This window comes from Falco peregrinus, chromosome 1 (genome assembly GCF_023634155.1).
Source record: "Falco peregrinus isolate bFalPer1 chromosome 1, bFalPer1.pri, whole genome shotgun sequence".
Lineage (NCBI taxonomy): Eukaryota > Metazoa > Chordata > Aves > Falconiformes > Falconidae > Falco > Falco peregrinus.
This window is the reverse complement of record NC_073721.1, coordinates 79696100-79723481: the sequence shown is the minus strand read 5'-3', so window position 1 is coordinate 79723481 and position 27382 is coordinate 79696100. Positions and strand designations below refer to the sequence as shown.

Sequence of the window (27382 nt, the reverse complement as noted above, 5' to 3'; positions counted from 1 at the left end):
TCAGAAGCACTAGGGCTTAAGACAATATTTACTATAAAACAACCTTAAAAGGTCAGGCATTTCTAAGCACAGTTACAGGAAAACTTTGTGTACGGCCTTACTAATGAAATAGCATTATATATTTGAATACCAGTTTTCTATCAGCTCTCTACACAACTTCGCCACATTTTCATCCCTGTAGCCATCACTGCAAGGAAGGAATTTGAAACAGATGGCCCTGTGGTAAAGAACAGTTTCTGACTGAGAAATAAAAATTAGCTGGAAGGCTGAATAAAGTCATTGAATAATTTCTTCTTTCATAAGCTTAACAGAAAATTCTTCACCACTTTTCATATCTTGATAAAACAATGCATTTTCACATCTCTTACTAAAACAAACAAAAGAATTTAAGGTTAAATTTAAGTTGCCACCTGGGAAAACAATCTCAACTACATTTAGCTTTACAGAAGTAATTTATCTAATCTATGCCACTTGTCTGGCTTCTGCTGTAGTCAATGGAAAAATATCCTTAGGAGGTGATTCTCCTCATCTTAAATTAAGAGTCTCAGATACCCAGGAGGAATGCATGCTTTGGAGTTTCTCCTCTCTCCATTGACAACAGATGGGAGTCTAAAAAATCACCTTCAACTATGTTCCTTTTTCATATGGTTCAGGTTAGGCACTGTGAGCTCCAACAGTTAAGTGCTGTGGATTTAATGAGGAGTGAGTGCATTGTAGTCTTCCCACCTCAAACAGCAGTGGCTGCTGCAACCATGCTCCCATCTAATGTACGTGGGGATGGCTGCAAAGTCCCTCACATCAGGGGCAAGATACATCTCCCCATGATTTCATACTATAGATTTTTTTTTTCTTCCCTCCATCTGTACATTTGAAAGGCATATACAAAAGATGGGAGACTGGGAAAATATAGGAAGATGCTTTTCCTGTCCATCAAGCCCATATATTTGGCACTGCACATCACAACCTTTGTATTTGTAACAGATCTAAGTAAACATAATTTATAGCAAGAAAGCAGAGAAAAATAAGAGCTAGGAGGAGAGGCAGTAAATTTCTCTTCTTTCCCCCTTGTCTCTTCTTTTTCAGTACTGCAAGAAAGCTCCTACACTACACATGCTAAGTAAACCAGCCCATCTGTGAGGCACAACCACAAAATTAAACCATCAACATGCAGGGAAGATGCAGATCTTTAAAGAAAATGTATGGGGCTATCTCCTTCCCCGCCATGCTTTTACTTCCTTCTAAATACACTCAAGTAGTAGAGAAGTCTTTTACTTCAGTGAAGGAAAAGGAAAGTTCGGATCACATTTCAGAATTGTTTAATCCATCAGGTAGTTGTCAAGGAAGTGCCTGTGAGAAAACATTTCTTGATAAAATCCAATAACAACTCCTAGATAGGCTGGTAGTGTTGATCCTTAATATTACTAGGCAAAGAAGGTAAACAGTGATGTTCAGTGTGCTCTACATAAAATTTATTTATAAAATGCATATATCTCATAGAATAGGTGCCAAGATCAGCCTGGCAAATAAGCAAGAAACTAGCATCCCTTTTTAAATAGCCTTTTCTTTAAAGTGTATTGCATGTTTTGAGCTGTGGTTTTACAATATAGTGTTTTGGGAGAATACTCCAGGGACTATGCACAGAACTGGCTTTTCACCCTACAAGTAAACACAGGCAGGCCAACAGGATACTGACAAAGACTCACACTTGTTGATTGAGAATGTATTGGGAGAGCAAAAAGCTTTGATAAACTTTAGAAAAACTAAATCTGAGCTGGAGCACTATGGTAGTGATGGGAAGTTATTAAGAGTATTCGACACCAGGAAGCATGCAGAGGGTTCCTCATACTGTAATAGACACTTGGACCAGCTTGATTATATCTGGAAGAAATTCAGTCCTCATATTCTCAGGACCAGAGATGGCCACTGTTGCTCCCCCACCTCCCACCTCAATTACTGAGACATCAAGGACTAGATTAAGGAAAAACTCAAATACTACATGGCAGTCTGCAAGAATTGCAGATGAGCCATTCATAAAAGCATTCCACAATCACTAAATAATATTTTTAGTATCTTAAAACTATCAGAAGTAATGAAAAAGATACTTAATTAGAAATAGCCATGGTTTTCCTTTTAGTTTTGGTGAGAGGACCATAAGAAACTGTATCATTTAGGTGGAAATGAAAGTTTGATTTTATTTTTTTCTGAGGGAATTCATGCCATCAGCACATATGGCTTCATTTAATGACATTCAGCTCTAATGAATCTGTATAATTACTGGCCTACATAATGCAATTCTCCTGGGATGCTATGAGAAATCTGCACAATCATCAGGAAGGACTTTGGGAATGGAGGTGGAGAAGAAAAATAAAACCCAGCCAGAAGCTCTGCTGTAAAAGTTAATCACTATAATTTACATTTTGCCACCAATTCTCAGGTACAAGTTCTTTTATGCACCATCAAATGATCTGAACACTAATTATCACTCCTGTCTTCTACAGACACAAACACTCTAATTTGTGGTTATTTTCTTTTCTTTTGTCACGGAGTTCTTTTTAGGGCCAAATTCCTTTTCTTCTTGCTCAGAAACCCGACGCTAGAGACGTTACAGACATTCTGGCATCCCCAGGCAAAATGTAAAACCAGTGAGAAGCAACAAAGGGTAACAATTTAGAAACTGATAGAGAAACACACCAATTAAGCTGTTCATTTCTCATGAAAAGTAGCCTGTTCAGAATAATCCTTTAGTCTTTCTTCCTTCACCTCCTTGCAGCAGGCAGTTGTGGTTACATTTTGGAAGCACCGGTTTCACAAGCCTCCAGCTCCAACTGTTGTGCCTCCACAGAAAGAGCTATGGGAGAGTTGGGAGCAAAGAGCTGGACCTAGGGTTTCCTCAGGTCAGTGCTGCTGTTCAGTGTGCAACCACCAACTGAGGATGCCATGAGAAACAAAATGAAAGCCTTTTAGCCCAGACTGTGCCTTTGCTTTATTGTGAGGCATCAAACATGTCCTAGTCTTCAAAAATAAGAAATAATAAACAAGGAACACAAGTCAGCCTGTTTTTTCTCCACCAAAATAAACAATGTGGGTACAAAGACTGCAGTATTTCTCAACTATTATACCCCCTGTGTTTTACAAATTGCTGCATTTTACAAAAGCTGCACTGTTAACATCTGATTTTTAAATGAAACTGTAACACCACTGCCCCCTCCCCTTCCTCCCCCCCCCCCCCCCCCCCCCCCCCCCCCCCCCCGTTTTTTCTAGCATAAAGTCTAGGGAACCTAAATTTGAACATTTCAGTAACAGACCTAAAAAAAAATAAAATACGTAGAGAGCCATTTCAATATCACCAGAGAAACATCATGTAAATTAATCCAAATCACCAGAGAAAATACCATGTTTGGAGACACCATGCTATTAAATGAGACAACATCCTAGACTTAAGTTTGCAATCAAGTTGCAAAGCATATCCACGGAAGACAAAGATAAGAGCTGTCAGGGTATGCCTGCCCGCCCTGCAAAGATATGTTTCTTTCTACTAAATTTTCTGAGCTCTTCTACTGAACTAATACTATTTGGTGTTCAGAAGAGAAGAAACCAGAACCTCAGATGTATGAAGACACCATTCCTATTAGGCACACCTTTACAATAAAGCTTCTCAGAGTTACAGATAAGTTTTCCAGGTTTCTATGAATTGCTTCTGAAAAAATCCTTCCAAATGGAAATGATACCGACAACTTTATTCTTATTAGCATTTTGTACAAAAATCTCACATTTAATGCTACTGCTAGTTATGTTCAGACAGCTACTACAAGGCATGTGGTAAATTATAATGACCATAAAAAATGCATATAAACATGCTTGTCTTAAAATAGAAGGTATGAAACTGTAGATAACCAGCATATAGATTCTTACCTCCAAGAAAGGGGCACGTTAATATTGCCCAAAATTTAAGTAAATCCCTCTGCATAGTGTTTTCTGCAAACTTCCTCACGTCCTTCATGCATGCATAGCTACTAGAAACACTGGTGTTGAAGACCTGGGTGAGATTTATACTAACTGAATATGAGCTTTAGAGCCAAAACGGCCAAAGAGGCAGAAACCTAGAGTTCAACTACTTAGTCAAAATTACCATGACAAAGTACATGGAGGCCTTTCACTACATTACAGTCTCTATGACAACACCCTATTTGCAGCTACTGTACGAGTTGTTAAACATCTAGCCTTGCATAAAGGTAGATTGGCAAAAATGGCTTCAGACTTCCAGTCTGCAGGTATTTTGGCACACTCAAAACAGAGGTGCCTTAAGAATAAAAATGCAACAGTCAGGCTCCACAAGACCAACAAATGATGATGATCACACACCTTCCTTGAAAGAGCTGTGATTTTTATCTTGTTGCTAGTATGACACAGTATGAGTATTTTTCAAAAAGCACACTGAATACTTCTTGGGAAATGGGTTAGGAAAATGGTCTAAAATATTTCCTGCCTTTAGCAGCCCTGACTAACTTGTAAAGTGGGTATTTTCAATGTGAGGTGTTCAAGCACATTATATATGTGATTGATATTGCTGATTTTACAAGTGGCAAAACTGAGGGAGAGGGAAGGTGACTGTAATATGTCTTACCCACAAACTTGCAGCAGAATGAGATGAAAATCTACATGCTAGCACTCTCAAGCAACTTGCTCTCAGTATTCAACATACTTACTACAAGCAGATTGCCAAGAAAAAAGACTGGGGAAAAGAATGTAAAACATCTGAAATGTGTACTTCCAAGACTAAAAAAGAACCCCATATTAAACTGTACATTGATAAATGGACTGAACTCCTTTCTGACCCACATATGAATGGCAGTTGTTGCGCAAGATATTCCTTATGAACGCATCAGATGTGTCTGTTTCACATTAGTTTAGTGGCAGCAGTACGGAATACGCTCTCAGATATTTTTTAGTGTTACAGGCAGTAGAAGATGCAAAGACTAAAGGTGGTCTTAGTTTGCAAGCATTCTGCACAGCAAGATCTTTCAAAACACTGGTTAGCGTAAGTAGAAACCACTCTCCAACATCTGCTTCTTACTTTTGACAGGTTAGAGAGTGAGAATGGGAAAATGAGTGTGGAGGGGTCAATCTCGTAAGAGGTGAAAATTACCTTGTATGTGAGACAGCATCACTAAGACTATAAGCACTATTCTCCCTCGTTAGAGGGTTGGAGGCTGGTTGACTCTTGCTGTGAATATCCAGGCTCAGTGAAGACTCAGTCTTTCGGTCCATGTGGCTCTCTTTTTCTAATGTCCTGTCTGCAATGGAGACCACTTCGCTGGAGCTATGCCACAGTGGTGCCACTTTCTCCTTTGTTAGCCCTGTACGGGGAGATGTTGCTGCTCCCAGAGAGGCAGTGCTGCCATGGCTAGGTCCGTAGGAAGTGGTGTCTATGCCACTATCAGCTGAAGTCCCTTGAAGGTAGTTGTAGCTGTTCAGCTCTGATTCAGTGCGCTCTCCACTGTCATACCATTTCTCATCACTGTGAGCACTGGAGGCATTGCTGGAGAGAGTATTGCTGCTGGAATGGCTGGAGTAGTGGCTGTCAGACTACAAAAGAAACAACAATCCCCAAAAAACCACACTTGTAGGTTTATTTCAGAATTATGACAATAAAGAGGAGAAGGAAATAAACTGTTATGAAAGTCACCACTACACCATAGATCTTTTACCTTGAGGTACTGGACAGATACATTGAGGAGACTAATAAACTCTACAGATTTCATTCCAGCACAATGCCCAGGCTGTTCTGTGTGCTCATAAAAAGCTTTCATATGGATTTGGAAGCCATATCTTAACTACTCAGGGAAAGTTAGTTTGTATTCTGTCCCAAAATACTTCACACTGTCTCCTTTCAAGCACAGTTCTGCTCAGCCTAGTCCAAAGAAATTGGCTGAGCTGCGTAGACTTTGATTTCCTTTATAAGTACTATGAATAAAAATATCCTTATTCTAAGACTCCAATGCTTTAGGACATGAAACATAACCAATCTGCAGAATGTGCACCTTATTTTAATAATCCAATTGTCTATCAAATAATTAAAGTAGGGCAAAATAACCACTGCTCTTTCTACCCCTTTGTAGCAGGATGTACTTCCCCCTCAGCAGGAGTGTCCTTTGCAAACTACCACTGAAATGCCACTTAACTTATCTGTAATTGTTTTCCAAAAGGTAGAATTGCAAGAAAGGAAGCTTTAATGCAATGCTTTTAAATGGTCCCATCAAGGCACACCGGTGCGTGGCTGGTTTGTATCTTTGCCCTTGGTTACAACTTGCTGTTACAAAGAAACTGAATGCCCTCAATTCCACAAGGGGCATTATCGGAATACTGTATCACAGGACAAGTTTCTTGCCATGCACTCATCACTGCTTAGTAGCTCACCTACCTCTCTGGGGTATTTATATCCATCTGAATTCTTTAATTTTAGTTTCCATCTACAGAATTTATCTAAGTTCTGATCATCTATATATTCAGAATTGAAGCAGTTTTTCAGTAGGCAATGGATTTGTTTGGCGACCAGATGGCCCAGGAGAGAGGAGACTTAGAACCACCTCCCCTATTTGTCTATCCTTGGAGTTTTACCAAACAGGCATGGGCAGAGATCCCAGCCACGTACAAAATATTAGATACTGTTTCTGTTTTCACTGGAAAAGAAGGTAAGTAGGGAATGGATGTATACTGAGAGCAAGAAATCTCAGCATCCGTGTTTCGTATTATATTAAAGAACTGAAAGAAAACCAGAAGAAATATTAAATAAGTTGATCTGGACTCTTAGTTATCTCAGATTAAAGTTACTGCTTTTCATAAAGAACTGCTTCACTCCCCTTCATCCGTCCACATAATAAAGATTTACTTCAACAACAACTGAATGAGAAGAATGCAAGCATAAGTAATTCCAGTGCTGCACTTTGCATGCAAGCTAATGAGTTATGTACTACATCATTATATGGTCAAATACATCTCATGAAAACAGGTCAATCTAAATGTAATAACTAGTCTGTGCTCCTAAGAATATGAAGACAGGTGTGGTGTTGGGGTTTTTTGTGTTTGTTTTCTTGTGGTGTTTTTTTTTTTTTTTTTAAATAGAGATGTGTTGTTATGAATTAGTAACCTAGAAGTAACACTGCCAATTGTATTGAAAGAAGAATGCTGGCAAGCAGGAGCAAATAACAGGAACCAGTTAAAGACATGCAACTAATACTTTCAGTATAATCACACAACGCAACTCTGTATTTTAGCTGACTGTACAAATGAATAAAAAAACCAAGTGATACAGCTTATTGGGTAATTTAAAGTTTAAATTACAGGATTTTTTTATTTTAATGACTTAATGTGCAAGACATTTTAAATTTATGAACGTTACTGCATTTATCTTATCTCTCTGTATGTAAATCAGGAAGTGACAGTCTCCAAAGAAGGTGTGAATATCTAACTCTGTGGAGACACAAAGACAGAATTTACCATTTAGATCTTGAATACAAGTAAAACAAGATTTTTTTTCAGCAGAATTCCAGCAGACCTTTCAAAGTCTTCCAACAGTGTGCAAGGTAGGCTATGGAAAGGAAGCAATAGCTATACTAGACAAGGAAAACAGAGAAAATGTGAACCCAAAAGTAAGATCACTATTCTGTTTCAAAGAAGCAGCCTTCTGAGTGTTGCATTATAAAATGTATTAGTAAAGTTTTAAGTCTCACATGTAAGGCCTAGGAATAGCTTTGTAAACTCCCACAAATCCTCTTACTTATCACAAGGTAACAGACAAGAAGTTGCTGTTCAACTGGCAACAAAACTTTATTAACTAGTAAATAATAAGCACAGTAATCTTTCCTTAGCTTCTGTAGGATTCAGGAAACAACAGTCTGCTCTACCGCTTCCTCCACATTCTAGCAGGGAATTTTTTTTTTTCTTTCTTTTTTTTAACTGACACTCATGAAATGTAACTTTGAACAACACTTTTGGTATCATCAAGAGCTTGTGGAACAAAAGGAAAACATTAAATAATCCCTTTTTTGGAGTAACTTACATGACCCTGCTTATTTGGAGACAAGTGAACCACAGGATCCTGTCTCATCAGTCTTCCACTGGGGCTTTCTCTGAAGGACGGCAGTACTTTTGATACTGCTGGGAGATGGCATGTTGGTTCTGTAATACAGCATACAACAGTGGACTGAAGAGCATATGCAGTACAACAAACTAAGAAAATGTGTAATCTAATTTTACACTGTGATTTTTCCAACACTACTGTTAGCCAAAAACTTTAGATACCTAATACAAAATTCATTCCAAATAAAAAAATACAAATTGTGACAAAACACAGGTGAGTAAGTGAGGGCCCATTCCTGCCTGGCATAAGCCAGTAATACTTCACGAAAAACCAGCAGCCACCATCCTGGCTTTTGTTAGAACAACCTGAATGGTATCATGCCCCCATTGTTCAAACAGCACTGTATTAAAGCATTAAAACAGCAGAATATTCATTTCCACAGAGTATTGACATTGTATCTCTATATGCACGTTGCCTGTGAACAAGAGATTAAAAAACCCCTGAAGATCCTCATTACCTTAAATTGTATTCTATACAAGGCAGGACAATAGAAAAAGTCTACAGTGATCACTTAAATGGACATATTTTTTCCAGTACAACTACTACACAGATTTCTTGTCAAAGTTAAGGTGAGTTAAATAAACATTTTCTAATTGAAGAGAATATAAAAAATACATTGAAATTGCAATATTCCCTTAAAAATTGCTGGCTGTGAATGCAGAAACTGCATAGATGTACAAAAAGAATACTTAATAAACTAAACCTGACGGAAGTGAATGGAATTCAAATCACTCATCTTACATGGGCACTCACAGGAGTGCTCTTTCCAATTAAACTTGTTTTTTCCCAGGAGATAACTATGGAGGTCTACAGGGTGTTCAGACACAGCCCATCAGGCAGGTAATTGCCTTCTCAGAGCCCAAGGTCAGTATTTTAAAAAGAATCTCTCAGGTTTGACTTTTTACATGATCTTTTGTGGTTATGCAATATTCTGCACTTCTAAAAATGCTGCTTTTAAGTGGAATATGTGCTTATGAACATCCAATACTTAACAATACCCATGGTAATTAGCAGTGCTTTCCCCAACACAGCCACAGTTTGTTCATCTTGATCTGCATTATTAGCTTTTTTATAAACAAATGAAAATGGTTTTGGTTTTGTTTTTGGTTTTTTTTTTAATAAAAAAAAATAATCAGACTTGATTCCCCCTGGCAAGTGGTAGCAAGCAGTGTTGGTGCACAAAAGACTTGTGTAGCGAAGGATGGGCCAGGAAGGAGTGAGTGTGTTGGTTCACTGTACCTAATGCCTTATTTACCTTGAAACAGATTATCCCAAGTAGAAATGTGCTTATTTGTCATAGAACCAAACTTTCACCTAGATTCACCAGACTGGCAATAAAGTCTCCAGTCAGAGATGCAGCTTCCAACTGCGACTCTATGAATGCAGGACGATACAGGAGAGATAAAATACAGGGATTATATGTCAGTATGCACTTCCCAGCCTTTGCCAAATGCCAGAGCCATCTCTTCTACCACACATTTTTTCCTCTTCTTTTTGGTTCTATTTATTTATTTTGCTAATACAGTGACACCTGACATTTTAGAACAGAACTTGCTAGCAGCTCCACTCAGTGCCAGCACCAACACCCAACTGTTGGTCTGCAAAAGTAATGCTGAGCAAAAGATCAGTTCTACATGTGTCATTACCATCACACAGTATCAAAACATATGCAATTAAAAATCGCTCTGTCAAAATGAGAATGGCAGATCAGTATAATCACAGCTTTTTAGTGAGAAGTATGGGGGGAGTTGTGAGGGAGGGACTGACAGATGGCTTCAATAACAAGGCACAGCTCACTGAGGTTGTGAAGGTACGTGAACAAAGTACATCTTCAGAACTTGAGGTTGGCGTTTGCCTAAACTCCTGATCTTACTGAACCTTATTCTGTGTTCAACACTAGTCCAGTCATACAGAACAAAAGCTATGATGCAGTAAAATGATCTATGTGTATAATAGAATAAATATGCAACTGTTTAATCTATGGTAACAAAGTTAGAAATAAACCACCAAGCTAGTGATCTTGACCATGGTCATCATGTTGGATCAGTGCTGTTTGTAGATAGAATATTTCCATTGGCGTCAATCTCATTGGTGTCCACTCAAGTCAAGCCATAGCTGTTGCAAAAGGTCTATGTGCAAAAACTTCAAATGAAGGCTTAACAATGCAAGTTCTCAGCACCCAGCTGTTTTATGTAGTTAATATGTTCCCTCAGTTGACAGCTTAATTGCAAAGTGCAATGAAAACATATACACTGGTGGAAGGCGATTACCAAGCTATAGATTTACTTCACTATTTAAACTTTAATTGCATTTTTTCCATTTTGTACATGGTATTTTTATAGCTTTAATGATCAAACAATGAATTTGCATTTATATAGCACCATTTGAAAAGGAGCATCACAAGCACTTTAGACAAACTAAGCAAAAATTAAACTAAGCCAAGCCACTCAGGAGGGTAGGTGAGGTCAAGTAAGTCCTCAACAGCAAGACAAATGAGTGTGTCTACCCAACTGCTTCTAAAAGGACAGTGTTTCAGGGTAAAAGCATTAAGGTAGATTTAGTCCCACAATCAAATGAAGAACTGAAATCGGTTCTTCCTCAGGTGATACTCATAGGTCTCAAGGAAACAGACTGCAGAAGCTAGTACATGCTCCAGACCTAATTATTCATCCTAACGAACAAGGTTAACTTTCAAAGACACTGAAAACACAGTGCTTAAGAGGGTTCTCTCAGCACAGAGAGATATTGCCAAAGTCACCTTGTGGTTAGCATCACTCGCTCATTGTGAAAAAAATTAATTACCTACCCATCTGGTCAGCGATACTATCCTCACTTCTTTGCCAGCTGGGTGTGGATTTGCCGCTACCACCCGTATCTGATTGCGTATTCTGCCTGTCAATGGAAGCAGGGGATCTACGGCTAATTCCAAACCTGTTGTAACACCCCAAAAAACAAAGCAGATAAGATTTATGCATATTTAAAATCATTACAAAAGGGGAAAAGAGTGCTTTTAAGAAGCTAGTGTCAAACAGGGCACACCGATGCATAGCACAACTGCTTGAGGGATTTGTAAATGGAAAAGTATTCATTTCTGTGGCAGTTCTCAGGACCCATTTAATACTTCTAATGCATAAGATTGCACTACACATTAATTTATGCGCATCTTTGATCAAGATCATCTGGTTACAGTGCACACAATTGAAAAAACAGACCAAAATGTCCAGAAATAAAATTATTAATTTTCATTTACATAGAAAGGCAACTAGACCATTACCTGTTTATAGAAAATTGACCACAATGAGTAAAGCTTAAAAAGTTTGGATAAAAGCCACATAGGGAAATGAGATGTGTTTATCAAGAAAAAATATCAAGGATGGATCCTTTTAACTGGGCAAGCGCTACCTCGAACTAGTGAAGGTGAGCATCAGAAAGTTTTGGTGGGACAATCCCATGGATCTTAGCCACTTTCTGGGTTCTAAGAAAAAGACTAGTAAGGTCACACCTGGGTGATGCAGATATAGATGCAAACAACACAGATTCATTTGGGACAATATTACATTGCCAAATATTTTAAGTAAGTATTCATAAAGTTGACTGTATTGGCTATGGATTCCCCAAACCTGGGTGTTATGAATTCTGAAAATTATTAAGTTATTTGATCATAAAATAATTTCATTGGTGTAAACTAAATACAGCTGTAGGAAAGCAGTGACACATGTATACCTATTGTTTTAGACGAAAGCATATAGAGCAGAAGGAAAACTGAGTTCAATGGACTTTGGAAATCATGCTAGATTAGTCAGATCTATTTCAGAAAGCTCAATAAAGATACAGCAAACTCAAGGAGAACAATCAAATGACAAAGGAGATACACAGTGCCTCTGTGCCATACCAAAGTCTACATGCCTTATATGCCTAAAAGCCTGTAAGAATTAAATCTATAATTCTGTATTACATCTAAGTTAAGTCTGTAAGAATTATAGTTGGGTTCAGAGTTAGCAGATCAATCATTAAGAATTCACAAAGAACAATGCATTTCTGAGGATCTTTTTTCCAATCAGACATACCTTGAAGAAGAAAAAAAAATTCCCAAACTCCGCATGCACAGAGTAACAACCAAAAGAATTACAAGTAGATATATTCTCTATGTATCATTGAGTTTATCTGGCTCTAAATGTCTAATGTAACAGAAAATGAAATACCCAAACTGTACTTCCCACTCACTCTACCAGCTACAGACTGCCCCACATGACCTCCAATGTAAAACAGACTTCCGCACAACTGTCAGAATAAGCTCAGTGTGGTTATCCCATTTGAAAGTTCATGTACTCATTTGCTTAAATGAACCTACCAAAGAAACATCATATGACTTAAAAGAACAAAATCCCACTCCCATCCTCAAAGACAAGCAGCCAGAATATACCTGTTACATGCAGCACAGCTCCAAAATGTCCCATTTTGAAATTAGGGCCTCCTAAACTTTACCCAAACATGACCCTACTTTGTTCACCACTCTCTGGTATAGCCAACATACAGTTTGATGAATAAAAAAAATTAAAAAAAAAAAAAAAGTGAAGAAAACCGGGATTATCTGCCTTCTGACTGCAAACAACGTACAGTGAAATTGCACAAAGCGAGTAACACTTTTCTTTTTCTATTCACACATACTAGCTAGGACTTCACTTAAACACCCAAATTAAACATGGTGAATTCAATACTAATTCAACAGATAGATAAAACACCTAAACACAACATTTCAAAAGCTGATTTGATTCTTTAAACACTGGTCTGAGGTAATTTTCAAACTTTTCACACTTGTAAAGTATTGTGGGAAGAAAATGTTTTCATAATAAAATAACTAGAAGTTGGTATCTAAAAGACAAAGCCAAAACCCAAAGAAACTTTGGTGCAATGAAGTTACACTGCATCAATAATTTACTTCTAAACTTTGTCCTCTTACATAAACCCCGTAGTGTTCATATATACAAAAGCAGTCAATTTTGCATTTGGCTATTTACGATGTGGGATCTTTTTTCAACATTAGAGATACAGAAAACCACCACATTTCTAATTATTTCATTAAATCACTGCTACACTAATTGAACAGCAAGAAATGTATCTAGATTGCCTTTTTTACATGAAGAGGACTACCTGAAAGCAAGAATAATAATGCAGGTGGTGCTATATTCTATGCTGCTTAAATATATAGCCCATTAGGGTATGTAGGAATGAATTTTAAAAATAATCTCCAAAGAGAAATCAATCTGAATTAAAAGAACAGTGAAATTGTTCAAATATCTATGTTGTAAGACGAAACTAATTATTTTGGCATTTTAAATTTCATTTTTACATTCGACAATCATTACATGTACATCCCTTCATGTAAACACAGGATAAGTATATGAAACATACATACATCAAGACCAATCTGGAGGTTTTTGCTTATACCCAGTTTAGGATATGGACCAGGATATTATACCCAGTTTTAGGATATCTAGAAGAGGCAGCAGTTACTGGTTTTACCAATGCCTGACAGAGGTTGGACTCTTACCTATGGCTTCTAGTCATTCAAGTTTCACAGACTTTCCAAATCTGCCATATCATACAACAAGAAATGTATACACAAATTAAGCAGTTAAGATTTCCTGCACTGGGAAATCTCAGGGGCTGGTGTACTAGCGCACACTGGAGCCTCACCTCAGGAACACTACATTCAGGACATGGCACTCCCTTGGCCCCTACTCCAGCCCATCCTTCTATTCACCATCTTAGCAAGTGAATGCTACAACACCTCTTGCCATGGGTTAAATGCTGACCAGCTCTACCTGGTTCACTGAACAGCGCTACAAAGCTGCCCTTAATCTGGTTTCTCAGATGAATGTCAACAGAAGATGCACATGGAGCTGCAGTGGTTTTTAGTAATGTGACAGACATTACTTTGCTTATTGAGGCAAAGGAAAGTTTCCTTCATAATTGCATTTTTCATGCTTTCCATTTAACCATGGTAGAAAATGCTTGGAAAGTCCCAAGTAAATACGATTCATGTGTACAAGGACAGTATGGGAGGCAATGTGCTTTTCCTGTAAGAATAGAACACAATAGTAAAATAATTGGAGTTTAGCAAGTGGGTTTTCTTTTTTTAAAAGGCATCCAGTAGGAACATGTAAAGTTCATATTAATTACTGTTTTCATTATCCCATTTAAACAGTGTTTCCTTGCACTGAATTAGAACTTAAAAACCAAAAAGACCATGTACACAAGGTTTCTAGGACGCATCTCTGCTGAACTTGCAAAATGCTCAAAGAATGCTGTAGGGAATGTGTATAATTAACTTATAAGATGCAACAGGGTTGGGATGGGTGCTAGTGTGCTCTGAGGCCAATACAAAACACCACCACTAGCATGGCTGAAATCCCCTTCCTACTCAAGCAGTTATGGTTGTGATGGTGTAAAGATACATAGCAGCAATACCTTTTTTTCAGAGCAAATTACATGGTTGGAAAAGAGCAGACAACATATTGGGAGCACAAACTCTTCAGAATTCAAGGCAACACGTAAGTGCTGCTGGCACGAATGAGCCAGGAAGTATGTAGGGTATAAAGAGGTTAAGTGCTTCTTCCAGCTCCACAGCCCTGGACACCCTTCTATTTAGTTTCCTTACAGCAACATTTAATGGGCTTAGAGCAAATCTCCTCATGTCAGTAGGTCTTAAGCACAAACTTAAATAATGACCTGAACAGGCCTGAGAGTGTCATGAATCAAAGCCTTCATGAAGGTATGCAGCAGAGAAGACACAGCCTCTTCAGAAAACCTCAAACTGAGCTGCAAGGGGGACAGGGAGGACAAATCTTCAGTGCTCTGGAGCAAGAAGCAGCACTTGTTCAAACACATGCTCAGAGCAGCATTCTCTGGACTGACACAGAGCAGCGTCCCCTTAGTGGCACCTGAATAGGCAAAAGACAGCACCTTGTGCTAAGCAGTTCCCGACAGTGGTATTTAACGTTACTATAATCTATATTTTTTAAATAGAGAAAAAAATACTTCTGCTTTATAAAAGACCCAAACCAGAATGAATTGCACACAGTGACCTGCAATGTACTCAAGACGACTTCAGAGGGAAGCTCTGTAGTGTGAACTATCAGCAGTTTTGTCCCTTTATCTTCTCTACAGGAAGTAATTTGGAATGTGGTAGACAGCTCTCCTGCTGCCAATTATTTTCTTCCCTGCTTGGAGATGCCTGATTTATTGCTCCTTTCAGTGCCCTCTGAAAATGATACGGATTTAATTTATTCCTCTGCCAGATGCCCCTTACATTGGATCACTTCAGAGAGTTTAAGGATTTCTGGAAGCTGAAAGACAGCACCTTAAAACAGGTTGACTGTGAATATGTGAAAAAGATGCCAGCTGTGGATTAATTAGCATTTTTGTGCCTATACATCCGAAATTTTAGTTGCATTCAACAATACTTTGCTTCAACTACTAGCACAGACTGCAAAGTCCCAAACCTATCACTTATTTTACTTTAGAATCTAAACCTATAAAATGAAGCAATCTGCAACATTAAACCAGTACCTTTAATGAAGATTTTTAAATACATGAAGACCCCTTTGTATAGTAACCTGAGTAGCTGTAGACTAGGATCAGAGAGAGAGGTTAGGTCACAAAGAGAAGGTGGAAACAAGAGGCTTTTAAAACAGACTTTTTGAGAAGCATGACTGATGTTTGAAAACAAACACTTTAATGCATGTAAACAACAGCTAACAGGAGGCTGTGTAAGCACTTCTTTAGTTTAATATACATTACAACAAGTGGAACAGAGAACAAAAAACCTGCCTATAAAAAATACGAAAAAAGTCTGGTGCCTACCCTTCTGGCATAGATTTTTGTCTGTATGTGCCCCCACCAGAGCCAGTCTCACTTGAGGATGATAAGTTGCTTGGAGAATTACGGCACTGTTGCGATCTTGCTAAGGCAATGGATGAAACTGTGATGTAGACATCAGAACCGGGAGACAACCTGTTCAGAGCAAACAATCCAGTCGAATCAGAAATACTGAACAGCAATATCACAGTGCAAAGCATGACAGACATCACACCAAAGAACATGGCACCATAGAGAAAGTAGAAATGAAGTGAGTTGAAAGATCAGACATCTTTCCTTTTTTAATCTATTGGAAACCATAGAAAAAACTGGATACAGGAGAGTAAACGAAGAGAGGCAAGCGAGGGAGGAAAATCCCAGCACACACTGGGGAAGTATCCCAGTTTCTAAAGTCCTGATTTGTTTTTACAGGCTGCTTGTAAGGAATAGCATGACGTTCCTCACAAAAATACCAAACAAAAAAAATATTTCTAATTCTCAAAACAAACTCAAAACAAAATAGGAATTTAAACTAACTGTAGCAAGCTGTCTCTGCAAACCCTTCCAAGAGTATGAAGCTTACCTCTACATCACCAAACTTGTCCACATTAAATCACAAAGGCTAAAAAATGGTATGTTATTTATAAATACCTTAACCCCCGCAGACCCCCATAATGTTCTAATATAAACATTCTAATATAAAACTCTCTCAGTTTTCAGAACTCTATTTGAACACAGACCTGAGTCATATGAAGCCTTCTCCTGTCAGAATAACCATACAGCAAATAAAACAGGCTAGAACTTCAACACGTGCACCTGGGCAGAATAGTTGGAAGCAGCAGGCTTATACTGCTCAACTCGTATGACCTGTTCTGTAGTTGAAGGCTTTTTTAGATCATTTTTCTGTTTTGTGCATTTTGTTTCCCAAACCTCAACTGAATTCACTGCTGCTATCTAGTTCTTTGTTCCACTCAGTGGTGACCAAAGCCTTTCAGAACTTCTGCACAATTTAAGTGGAGTTTGAATTACACCATCCATGAACATCAAAAATCCTGCTGTGAAGACAAATCTTTACTCATTTTATCTGGGAAAAACACTGTAACTTACATGATGTAAACAGAAATTTAACTTTCAACATTTAAAAAAACGCATATTGACTTCAGCAAAACACTCAGTTGCCTCAGTACGCAACTTGGGTCTGGAGATTTAGAAGATCTTAACCTAGCCAGTTAATCTATATCTGTAAAATAGTGGCAGATTTTAATGAGCTCTCACCATAAAACTATAAGAACTTTTAAGGTTCAAAAACTCCTTTGAAAAAAAACCATCACACTGGTTAGCGTTACTTACGTATGTGTGTATATATCCAAAGTGTGTGTATGTATATGTATTTATATCAAATGTGCATTTGTCCCCCTCAGTACTTTGCAAAAAAACCAGTAAACGAACTTAAAATGGAAAGAGCATTAGGACTGGACCAAATGCCTTGATCATCTGGGACATCACAAAGTGTGTATGACTACCCAGTAACTCTTCTTCCTACACAAGAAAGGAATGATCTAACACCTGACCATCACAAATACCATACCAAGTCCAGTAATTCCTTTCTAGTCTACTGAACTGAATTTAACTTATCTCACATTTATCAAGCAACACTTCTGAAATACTTGATTGCAAAGAACAAGTTCAAGAGTTGGAAATGCAGGAAGTCATGAACCAAGCAGCTCATTTTTCCAGTGGCACATTTAGAGACAAAAAATAATAATAAAAATATATATATACACACATAAAGAAAGAGTTCGGCTAACAAAAATATATACTTCCAATAGCATTCACTCATCTATACAGGCATGCACATTTAAACTCTGTTATGCTTGCAGAGCAATACACAGTTTAAAAGTATGACCTTTTTCCCCCAATACTAAATCAGAATTTATGGCAAGGAAACCAATTATTCCTCAAACAATTTCTGTAAAATGATTTCCTGTTGGAAAATGCTTACATTTTCACTTCAGATTCAGCTATGCCTTTTCTTTACTTCCTATGCCTTACCAAAAAGCGACAGCGCTGTTCAGAAGGAATGTCGAGATTTTAGAACTGTGTCATGGAGTTCTAACTCATTTACAAAGAGGAAAGACCTCGAGGGCAAACAAAATTGTATTATAAATGTGGTCTGAACAACAGCAATGAGCAAACCAGTCAGGTAAGACATCCTATTATTTAAAGCAGCAATCCATTTTGTTGGTACAGTTCACAATAGCACTAAAAAACATTAATAGTGAAAGACATTTCATTTTATGTGAAACACATAAATAAGACAAAAGAACTTTAGAGTAAATTAGTTTGAATTGACTTTTTGAGCTGCTTTGAAACCTATTGATGAAAGGCACTTCGCAAGACAAAAGGAGCATTGTGTTACCGGTATACCCCTATAGTTAAGATATTCTGTGCTTGTCTTATTTATAATTAAAAACCAAACTAAAACAAACTATTATCTATTTAAAAAAGACAGCTTTAAGAAATTCCAAAATGGTTAAGTGCATGAGTCCCATAATTGAATTTAAAAACAGGCCAAGCGTCCATTGCATTAAACAGAAACAATTTACACTGTAGTCAACTGAACTGAGATTATTCCATGCATGATTTAGTTCTAACAGATCTAGTTCATCCTGAAAGGACTGGTTGAGCCTTGCCAAGTATGGGAAGAAAATAATCTTTTGTGAATGCAGTGAGTGGGATAGGCATATGTTATTTTGTTTAGTATGACAACAGAGACATCGAAAGCATCCGTCTTGCTCTTCATAGATTAATTTCCATGTCATTAGCTGCAATTTTCCCGTCTTCAGTGTGCATAGGTATGTAATATACACATCATAAGAAAAATGTCAGCTTAGCATGCTCCGTGTCTATGGCCTAAGGCAGTCCTTAGTTGCATGACCATACACAGGTGCCTTCTCCCTTAGGACCTCTGTCTCATGCAGTTTTATTTAGTGCTATAACTTCTCCTGCAAGAGCTGCACAGCTCAGAAGTGGAAGAGGCACAGGCTGCCATAAGAGAAAAGACAGCCTTACAGTTAAGGCATTTCAGTGCTGACTGTATTACAAAACTGAATTGTTACCTTGCACTTGCTGCAGCATTCCAGTATGACCACTGGCATATTTGTTAAAGAAAATTTTTCATTCATTGTCACTAATTGCAAGTTTCTCAAAGGCCTCATTTGATTTCAGGGCCTGTTTTACTCCTGAGCTGAAAACTTCACAAAGCAGCTGAAGTCAACTGAAGCTGTAATTTGAATATATAAAATATTAACAGTGCTGGGCACACTTCCAAATATGAGATGCCCAAAATAAGACACAGTAAATTATTAGAACATAATTTCTCCCTCTATCTTTGTTTGCAATCTGAAGAGGGCCAAAGACATCTCTTCTCACGCAAGAGTTTTTCAAAACTAAGTTAATTGTATTAATGTATTAATTGTATTAACAATGCTGGGCACACTTCCAAATATGGGATGCCCAAAATAAGACACAGTAAATGATTAGAAGATAATTTCTCTCTACCTTTGTTGGTAATCTGAAGAGGACCAAAGACATCTCTTCTCACACAAGAGTTTAGAAAATTAAGTTTAATTAATACCCATGAAGTATTCAGAAACTATAGTAATGGGCACCACTGTAAATCTTAAAAAGGGAATTAGCAATTGCATCTTTACAGCAGGATTTGAATGCTATCCAGTAAATAAGGGATGGAGTAATGAAGAGGAAAATAAAATATTAAATAGCTCTTCTTTAATGAGCTGCATACACTGTGTGAACTGAATGAGGCAGATGTCCTCTGTTAAAAGAGATTATTGTAATTTAATCACAGCAAGTATCAGAAAATATGGTTACACAAGAGTTCTGAATAAAATTGCACAGCAAATCTTAGTTCTGGCAAGCTTACCTTCCAAATGTTTGATTTTTGCAATCCTAATAATACCACAAGATGGGACATCTGAAAACAATGACTCAACGCTCTCATGTTAAAAGGAAACTAAACGATTCAAAAAAGAGAAAACACGAGCAATTCTGGGGAATGGGATAGCAAATGAAACAAAAAATGCAGTTATACTGTCATATTGTACCTTCTCACACCACACTGTATACCTTCTTGAATATTTTTCTTCAAGTTGATCACTGCATTTCAGAAAGAATATATTATAACAAGAAAAGATACAGAGGCAGGCAACAGGAAAACCTGAGGTACAGAGTAGCTTCTGTATGAAGAAACACTGTACAGGCTACATGGCTCCACAGATGATAATTTTGTCATTCAATTGCTTCAATCCATCCAAACGTCAAATACATTGGATCAAGCAAACAGTGATTATTCATTATCCCTCATGACACAAGAACAAACAGGAGGCTTGGAACTATCAAGAGACCAATCAGCAGGCACTTGGGTGAAGAGATACCATCTACAGCTGTTAAATACAGTGCTACAGGTACATCCAGCTCCAGGCGGTCTTAAACAGCAGAGAGCCAGGAGGCTGTCAAGACCTGGTAAGAAGTTTTCCTTTATACTTATAACCATTTATGGTTTTCCCTGGTCCCTGCTGATGGCCACTGTCAAACAAGAGAGCAGCTCTTGACACGACACATCATCATGGCTCTTCTCAGATGTTACTGGAACACAAGAGTGAGTTTGGCCCTACAGCCAAGACATCTTTGATCTACCACTGCTAGCTACATCCAGCTCTGCCATCCTGGTGCCAGTAGGAAAAGCGTAATATATAATCTCACGATAGTACGTTTTAATTTGAAGAATGTTATGAAAACTTTAAAATAACAAATCCTCAAACCCTGTGAGGTAAGCAATGTATGTGCTACAATGCTCACTTGGGAGATGGCAAGATGAGTACAGACACCTGCTTGTTTATATTGGGAAAAACATCGCTGATCCAAGCTAAGCGGCAGCAGATGAGGATTTTTAAATAATATGGGAACAGTTTTAGCTGGAATCTATCTGCAGGAATTAACCTATATACTACTGGCGCAGTTACTGTCACTGACTACACATAGGCATCATTCATGGAAGTATGCAGTTTTAGGGCAAGATTGTGCTCCTAAGTCCTCAATAAAACCAGTCTTAATGAATATTGTTCTACTGCTTCCATACTGTGGAATTTTACAGCAAGTACTTGACTGCAGTCATGTCATAATTCAGTTTCAAATTTGGGCTCAGAAATTTTCTAGTTAAGAGCCTTGAGCTTTCATCCAGAACAGTACTGAACTACACACTGAAGTGTTCAGTCCAGCAGCAGGCTTTGCTGCCTGGTTTTCACACTTATCAAATGTTTGTTGAATCAAGTTTTAGTTAAGATGGTTCCCGTTTAATTAAAAGGAGATTATCACCTAACACTACCTCATCTCCTTTCCCTGCACATTTTTTTCTGAGTAAAGTCTGGAAACCAAAAGTACAAAATAAAACCTGAAAACCGGGAAGGGGAAAAAAAATTAAAAAAACAACGAAGCTCTAAAATTACATCTTCTCCAATAACATTAGCTCTGGCATACTTCACATATGTGATTTATTGTTGTTTTTCTTAATTTACTACTGATATTTATTCCTGGGTTATAGGCTATATAGTGTCCCAAGTGGACTAATTAATGTTGTGAAAGACAACATAACTTGGAATGTATTGCATTTATATTATTAGATTTTTCAGTTTTACTGTTTCAGTAAGATTAGAGATTTATTTGAAGGTATATAAAGTTTTGCATTATTTTTCCTGCCTACAAATACGCACATCAATCATGAAGACATTTAAGGACCCAGCATGCTATGAGGAATAGGAAGAATAAGCTAGTGAGTTGGACACATGAAGACAATCCAATAAAGGCAAAAGTACTCTGCCAGGCACAGGGCTGGGTGTTTGTCTGCCTTCTCAGAATCAGGGACTGTCAAGCAAGCTACTCTCCCACAACAGACTACAACAGCAGCCTCCATAGGGAGGAAAAATGTTTGATGTTTTTATGTATATGAAGTGAAATCCTCCTGTTTTCAGGACTCGTAATGCAGCTTTCATTTATTTTTAACATGGTTAAATGGACTAAATTGAAAATATCAACATGAGTAAAAAATAAATTTATTTCAAATCAGTATGCATATTTGGAGACTCTAGCTATACAAAGTGATCATCAGTCAAATATCACTAGTAGATAATTCAAAAAGAGTTACACCCATACTCCCTGTACACTGACAGCACATCATACTCAGAGGGAACCACTGGTCTTTTAAGCTGGTTTTGTTTAAATTACATCCCTCAAGTCTTCGGGTTTTTTTTCTAAATACTTAATCTAAGTCATGGATTTATTGCTGTTATTAAAATGAATACCACGTCAGGTGTGATAAGTCAGAAATACTATAATGCCTCTATTTCATTCTTTGAAATCCCAGCTGCTGGCACTAGGGTTAACAACAGTACTGACCTTCTGTGGTCCTGGATGCCTGCTACCAGCACTAGTCCAAAAATCAACTCAGATTCAGAGTTCAAAGAGCCACATGGGTCAATTTACTACGGGTTTCTCAGCTGCTATGCCCCTTAAAAGAGATCACAAACTATAGATCATTGTTACTTAGCAGCAGATGAGATCTGCTGTCACTGTCACTGCACCTGGCTCAATAAATGAAGAACACACAGTCAAAGGGCAGGAGCACAGAGCAATAAATGCCAGCTCCAGTCTCAAAACAACTAAGTATTAAGATCAGTCAAACATTAGCAAGTCTGAAATGTGGCTCAGCACCATAGAAACACAAGTGACAGCTAGTGATATCTAGACTACCCACCAAAGATCAAAATTGCAGTTACAGATATAATTTAGTATTGAAATTACTTACCCATATGGATCTTCACAGGTAAGTTTTCAGCCCCACTGACACTTAGGCAGTACTTTCTTTTTGAAAGTGGAGCTCTAATGGTAGTAAGGAAATCTAGGATATCTGTACTGCTTTGCTAATGAGCCATAATGACAGGTGCTTTTTTCTAAAACCCCTTAAAATTGCTCTATAGAACACAAATAGTGCAAAGAGAGAGACCCCGTCTTGTATATGATGGGGTCATGTTTATAATCATGTTAATCAGAGGGCCTTTTTGGACTACAGGGACCACACGTGTAGATTCCAGTATCCCTATTACCAGTTAACTTTGGCACTCCATTTCTCCAACCAATTGAGAGCTAGGCAAAGAACAAATCTTAGGCAAAGCACGGTGGAGCACCATCACTGCTACATGCACCAGAAATACACACAGATCACAGCACCTCCTGATAAATGTTTTTTATGCTATGGGAAGTATGAAAGATAGTGGTGAAAAATTAAATGAGACAATAAAGGGAGCTATGAAAATCTCATCTTTGTTTACATAATAAGAATAGAGATAGCTGAGTTTCCCCAAAAGCAAAGATTTCTTTTATCACACAGAGTAAAGACAAATGTCTCTTGGAGTGTGCCTATTGCTTCCCACACGCGCCCCCCCCCCCCCCCCCCCCCCCCCCCCGTATTCCTTTAAAATGACAAAATGTACTTCTCTCCACTTGAACTGGAAAAACATTAACCTTAGGCAGCTGCTGTTATATTTAAATTTGATCCAACCAAGACTAACATGTTTACCAGACCAGAAAGGTAGGACAGAAAACATTTTTCAAGCATCCAGAAAAATTCCCAGCCAAACTTAAAAGCTACTTTGATAATACACTTCTAAGAATAAAAAGATCCAATAGAACTCTTCTTGAATAATAATTTAAAAAAAATACTTAAAAGAACACAGAGGAAAAAACCCCCAACTACATGCCTTGAAAATTAAGGAAATAGAAAGTCAAAGTTCCACTTTTTTAAAACAAACACTGAGTATACAGAAATGTAATTTTCACTTGGCAAACATTCGGCAGGCCATAACCCCTAACTAGAAGCACCCAGTGACTGGATAAATTTTGGATGCCTTTGGTGTGCAACACTGCCCACATAGTTTTTTATGCACAAGAAAAACACAGTTATTAATACCCTGTCTCTCAGTGCAGCCAAAGGCTCACTGTCCTCAGCACGTCATGGAACAGCCAACTCATGACTCTAGACAAAGCTCTTTGGTTAATACCATGAAGAGATGGAAACATCTGGAAAAAACTCACAGCATCTGATGTTCTGCCACTACCTTAAACTTTGCCCAGGTATTACTATGCCTTCCCTAACTACAGAGTGCGATTCTGTAGCACTGGAGAGAGAAGAAACCCCCAATACCTATACCTTCAAATTCAGCATCTGCCTGTCTTCAGCTGTAACATGCAGAATGACCTGAAGCCATGCAATTTTTTATGTTGGTCCAAATGTACCATTAGAGCAGGGGTCCTCAAACTTTTTAAGCAGGGGGCCGGCACGTGGATGAAGTGGCAGGAGGTCATCTGCGGCTGCTTGGTTTCCCCCCCCCAACCTCCAGCGGGGGGGTCTGTAAATACCGGGGGCCAGACTGAAGACCCTGGGGGCCGTATCCGGCCCGTGGGCCATAGTTTGAGGACTCCTGCATTAGAGAGTTAAGCCCAGTGCCTCACTGGTTTCTGTAACCTTTCTCACAGGCTGTGAAATTATTAATGCTTTCACTTTCGCAAATTTTCTTTTGCAACTCACACTGATGGGAGCTTTAACTATTGAACCTACATAGAGCTACAATGGGGAGGGCATGTCTAATGAAAAAGAAAGTAAGAAAATGAAGTGCTCCCCAACTACTTTAACTTCTTGACAATGTGTCCTATACAGAAGGTATAGGTAGTTTCTTGGTCTTGGCCATACTACCTTTGAACATTGTATTTTTTTTCATCCCCAATTCTTCAAGATGTGAAAAATGCTTTAATTAATTACAACTCTCTCACTTTTCTACAATATACATCCTCTCTCTCCACCGCTTTGTATGTTTCAGCAGCGTAAAAAGCATGATCAGAATCTGTCTACAGCTTTAAAGGAACTGTCCAAAATAAGAAATATAAGCTATGAGCTTGTTTCCCTTAACAGTTATCTTTGTAAATGCAGACAGTAACAGATTTGTATAGATAGTGAAAACAATGACAGTTCATTTGAGTGCTATCTAATACATTTTTTTCCATGAAAGAATGAAGATACTGTGACAGATTGTGCCCGATACCTTTATCTTAATAATAAAGTTTTCTTGTTTTAAAAAACACAAAACAACAAGAAATCCCAATTCACCTGGAGAAATGCAAACTTAATCTCTTCTCTAGCCTAAAAAGTTTGATAACTCCCCTACCAGATAAATTTGCTTTCTGTGCTGGTCAGAATTCTCTTGCTAAACATCCTGTTAGATGCTATCTCTGCCTTGCGAGTCCAGTGATCAACCAAACCTATAAAGGAGCTAAAACTTTGATTTACTTCTTCAAAATGTAGAAATTGAGGAACACATCTAAAACCTTAATTGCAACTCATTTGGAACTTAGATAACAATACAATAGTACTAAATACCATCCAACAGAAGGGAAACAGCCTAACAGTTTTATAACATTTCATTTTATGTTTAATCATGCCAGGAAAGGCATTTCCCTTTTGGCTAATGTTTCACTCATTCATGTTGCCTTTTGACTAATTAATATCAAGAATAAAAGCAGTCTTCAGATACTTAGATAAATCTATTGTGCTTTTTTCCAGACAAGATTCTGAGCAGCGATGAAAAGCCATTTGTGAAGACAACACATACCTCCGGCTCTCCAATGGGCGTCCATCACTAGAGATGCTTCGGGGGATGTTGGCTGCTCGTTCTGGGGGTGGCATTTTCCCTTCTCCTTTCCCAGATCCAATCCTAGATGTTACTGGACTTTGTATTTGGGATGGTACCTGAGCCACATGAGGTCCCTGTCCTTTGCTTGCATTTCGCTGCCATTTGTTATTATTTCTGAAGGGAAATTTAAATTCATACGGCATTCCTTCATTCACTTTGTATTCCATCACTGGCATACGGTAGTTTTCTGAAGAACTCCTGGAAACGAAGAAATTTAACATGCTGCTATAAAAACCTAAATTAAATATATCCTGTTCACAACAGTAGAAAAATGAAGACAGAAACTGAATTAATTCTATGACACAGTAAATGTAAGATTTTGGTTTTTAGACACATATTTAACAGATTTTAGAATCATAGAATTGTTTAGGTTGGGAAAGACCTTTGTAAGATCAGAGTCCAACCATTAACCTACCACTGTCAAGTCTACCACTGTGGTCCCTAAGTACCATACCTACACACCTTTTAAATCCCTCTCCAGGAATGCTGACTCAACCACTTCCCTGGGCAGCCTGTTCCAATGCTTTATCACCCTTTCAGTGAAGAAATGTTTCCTAATACCCAATCTAAACCTCCCCTGTCTCAACTTGAGGCCTTTGCCTTTTGTCCTATCGCCTGTTACTTGGGAGAAGAGACTGACCCCCACCTCACTACAGCCTCCTTTCAGGTAGTTGCAGAGAGCTATAAGGTCTCTCCTGAGGCTCCTTTTCTCCAGGCTAAACAACGCCAGTTCCCTCAGCAGTTCCTCACAAGACTTGTGCTCCAGACCCTTCACCAGCTCCGTTGCCCTTCTCTGGACACGCTCCAGCACCTCAATGTCCCTCTTGCCGTGAGGGGCCCAAAACTCAACACAGTGTTCGAGGTGCAGCCCCACCAGTGCCCAGTACAGGGGGACAATCACTCCCCTTGCCCTGCTGGCCACGCTGTTTCTGATACAGGCCAGGATGCTGTTGGGTTCTTGGCCACCTGGGCACACTGCTGGCCCACGTTCAGCCGGCCGTCAGCCAGCACCCCCAGGCCCTTTTCCCCCAGGCACTTTCCAGCCGCTCTGCCCCCAGCCCGTAGCGCTGTGTGGGGCTGCTGTGACCCACGTGCAGGACCCGGCACTGAGCCTTGTTGAACCTGGTACAACCGGCCTCGGCCCACGGGTCCAGCCTGCCCGGATGCCCCTGCAGAGCCTGCCTGCCCTCCAGCAGCTCAACACTCCCCCCAGCTCGGTGTCGCCTGCAAACTGGCTGAGGGTGCACTCGATCCCCTCGTCCAGATCGTCGATAAAGATACTAAACAGAGCTGGCCCCAGCACTGAGCCCTGGGGAACACCACTTGTGACCGGGCACCAGCTGGGTGTAACTCCATCCACCACCACTCCCTGGGCCCGGCCGTCCAGCAGCTTTTTACCCAGCGCAGAGTGCACCCGTCCAAGCCGTGAGCAGCCCGTGTCTCCAGGGAAAGCTGTGGGAGATGGTGCCAAAGGCTTTCCTAAGGTCCAGGCAGACAACACCCACAGCCTTTCCCTCATCCACTGGGCAGGTCATCTTGTCACAGAAGGAGATCAGGTTCATCA

General features: G+C 38.8%; 1 protein-coding gene across 14 annotated transcripts in view; it reads right to left on the bottom strand.

Annotated features, from left to right (window-relative positions):
* SIPA1L1 (signal induced proliferation associated 1 like 1) overlaps positions 1-27382 on the bottom strand; it is a 221412-nt gene that overhangs the window by 14711 nt on the left and 179319 nt on the right. For all 14 annotated transcript variants that reach the window (XM_055798044.1, XM_055798039.1, XM_055798124.1 and 11 more), the window contains 5 exons: positions 25738-26016; positions 16007-16156; positions 10947-11071; positions 8060-8178; positions 5147-5586 (listed from right to left, as the gene is read on the bottom strand). In XM_055798044.1, the coding sequence (XP_055654019.1) occupies positions 5147-5586; positions 8060-8178; positions 10947-11071; positions 16007-16156; positions 25738-26016 (1113 nt within the window). The remainder of the gene's footprint in view (positions 1-5146; positions 5587-8059; positions 8179-10946; positions 11072-16006; positions 16157-25737; positions 26017-27382) is intronic.